Here is a 2,500-nt window from a genome sequence, read left to right as displayed (position 1 = left end):
TTTTGTTGCGGTCGTAGTATGAATGGCCCTCACCCTGACGAGCGGACGAGGGCGCCGACGCCGACGACGACGACACTTGGCAGCCTGGTTGGACGTCGGCGCGCGATCTGCCCGGGCCTGTGTTTTATTTTTAAACGGGGTTGTGTACCTCCAGTCACGTGGGATCCGTATTGTTTCCACCAGTTTGCGTAATTACGACGGCAGTGGGATGGGGGGCGGTGGGCGTTGTGGGCCGCCTCCAGGGGGGGCGGTGGGCGAGATGCGGCGCCAGTGGGCGGACAGGGACCACCGTTGCGTAATGAGCGGTCATGTTAAATTGTAAATTGGTGGTTGGTGGAGAGGACTTTGGCATGCTGGCGAGGGTGCGCGCAGGTGTGGCGGGAGGCTTAGCAAGTGAGGCGAGCAGCCTCCTTCCCGCAGTCGGGACTCCTCTGCGCCCTCTGCTCTGTATGTGCGGCGCGCGGTCACGCCAGGAGAGAAAAAGCGAGCGGTGCGCCCTTGTCCTGTTGCAGGTCCTCGCACGCCCCCCTCTCCCCCTCTTCTCTCTGCCTTCTCCTGTGTCTGTTCGTTGCTTGGGCGTCTTCTAGAATTTCTCCTTTACTCGTCTCTTCTGGCTGTGCTACAGGCTCTTTTTTTCTTCCTGAGAGGTGAGCATGAGGCGGGTTCTTGACCTTTTCTGTTTACCTCGTTATAGTTTACTGTGGTCATCCTGATCTGCGGCGCGACGCCGTTTCCGCCCTTGCGGCCGCGAGGCAAGGCGACGACGGGTCGCTTCCGCCACTACGCTGGCCGGCGTTCCGTGACGCTAATGGCGCGGATCACACGGGCCGATTCGGGAAAATCAACATCCCAATGAATAGGAAATCTAAATATACTCCCCTTGGCGCTTTGTGGGGGAGGGGGCGGCAGGGGCAGCGGGAGCAGGTTTCGTTGCGCGTTTTGGCAGAGATTGGCGGTTCCTCTCCGTCGCCCCGAAAGCAGCCTTACGCAATGCACTTAAGACTTAAGACGCATATCCACCCGCTCTTTTTTCCACTCCGTCGCGCTGACCAATGCCAGGGGGCGCCAGGACCTGTATCCTTCACTCCCCTGTCCCTGAACTTGGTCTTGAGGGCAACAAGTGTCCGGGGCGCCGAGTGACGTGGCGCTGACGTGATGGCAGGCAACCGGTCCGCGCGCCGACCTTCATCTGATTTTCCCTTTGCTGAGTCCCGGGTGGATTTGCGCTCACAAGAAGCTCTCGAGGTTCCCCTAAAAGGAGGCAGGCGGCAGGACCGGCCGTTTTTCTCCCCCTGTCCGCGCAGGAGGCACAGGCGCACGCGAGGGAGGCTCAGTTCCAGGATATTCATGCCACTCTTAATGACAGACTGACACGCGTCGGGTGACGAGCCGTGACAAACCGTTCTACTTGACAGCATCACATGTCATGCTGTAGTCTGGGCCTCGCGTCTAGTGACGAGACAAGGGTGGCCCAAGCACTGGCGGACGGATCAGGGACGTACAGGAATGAGATGCATTCGTGAGACGTCGGTAGACAGACATGAGGAATAGATGCGTGAGATGAACAGGGCTTCCTTAGCGTGGATCACTGCGTCGCCTTTCATCGCAAGCACCGCCTCGCACCAGTTCGTGTGCTCGCGTGCCGCCCGCCGCATTGCACGGGGCCGCCTTTCCTTTCGGTCGAGTAGCCCCTTCCATCGTCACCGCACAGCGCTTACCATATCGCTAAGGGCCTCGGAAACGCTCTGTGAGGGAGATGCGCCGCCATTAACACAACTTTCACATTCCGTGGACATTTTGGTGATTTCAAGTCACCGACATGTGTGTTTCGTATAGATAATAAATTCAGGAAGTACGTATCAATCTGCAATGCGAAATTATATTGCAGTAAACAAATACTACATACCACCGTAATAAAAGAGATACAGTAGTATTATGATAGTAGGTGTTTATAATTGCATAAGGTCGTCATTATGATGTACCACGTGTTGCCGTATGCATTGCATATCTCCAGTACGAGTATAACACAGCGCAGCATCATGATGATTCACGTGTCAACGAAAGCTGCATCGTATGGAATTGCTGTACATGCTTTGCACACGCACTGGCGCACCATCACACACATACCCACGCACATCCGACGCCCTCACATCCACCCACACCCCCAGCACACACACCTCGACGTCCGAACCCGAATATCCACATCCTAATATCCCATACCTTCGATACCCCCACGCCTACAACCACACCCTCACACCCACCCACATACACACCCCGACACCCACACCCCGACACCCACGCCCCGACACCCACGCCCCAACACCCACGCCCCGACACCCACGCCCCAACACCCACGCCCCAACACCCACGCCCCGATACCCACACCCCGATACCCACACCCCGACACCCACACCCCGACACCCACACCCCGACACCCACACCCCTATACCCACACCTCAGCACCCACACCCCGACACCCACACCCCTATACCCACACCTC

At 57.7% G+C, this 2,500-nt stretch overlaps 2 protein-coding genes across 4 annotated transcripts in view; both read left to right on the top strand.

Annotated features, from left to right (window-relative positions):
* LOC113805772 (solute carrier family 41 member 1) overlaps positions 1 to 2,500 on the top strand; it is a 55,670-nt gene that overhangs the window by 14,980 nt on the left and 38,190 nt on the right. The window contains exon 1 of one of the 3 annotated variants that reach the window (XM_070132860.1): positions 347 to 647. The exons of the other annotated variants lie outside the window; for them this stretch is intronic. The gene's annotated coding sequence lies outside the window, so the exon portion shown is untranslated. Of the gene's footprint in view, positions 1 to 346; positions 648 to 2,500 lie in introns of those variants that run through there. 3 annotated transcript variants of the gene reach the window in all.
* Positions 1,974 to 2,500, top strand: part of LOC138864770 (uncharacterized) — a 706-nt gene continuing 179 nt past the window's right edge. The window contains exons 1-2 of the mRNA XM_070133352.1: positions 1,974 to 2,071; positions 2,169 to 2,500. The exon at positions 2,169 to 2,500 is cut by the window's right edge and continues 179 nt beyond it. Coding sequence (XP_069989453.1) covers positions 1,974 to 2,071; positions 2,169 to 2,500 — 430 coding nt within the window. The remainder of the gene's footprint in view (positions 2,072 to 2,168) is intronic.

The sequence above is a fragment of the Penaeus vannamei genome, chromosome 18 (assembly GCF_042767895.1).
Source record: "Penaeus vannamei isolate JL-2024 chromosome 18, ASM4276789v1, whole genome shotgun sequence".
NCBI classification, from domain to species: Eukaryota; Metazoa; Arthropoda; class Malacostraca; order Decapoda; family Penaeidae; genus Penaeus; species Penaeus vannamei.
Note: the sequence above shows the minus strand (reverse complement) of the source record. Positions and strands in the feature narration are given on the sequence as shown.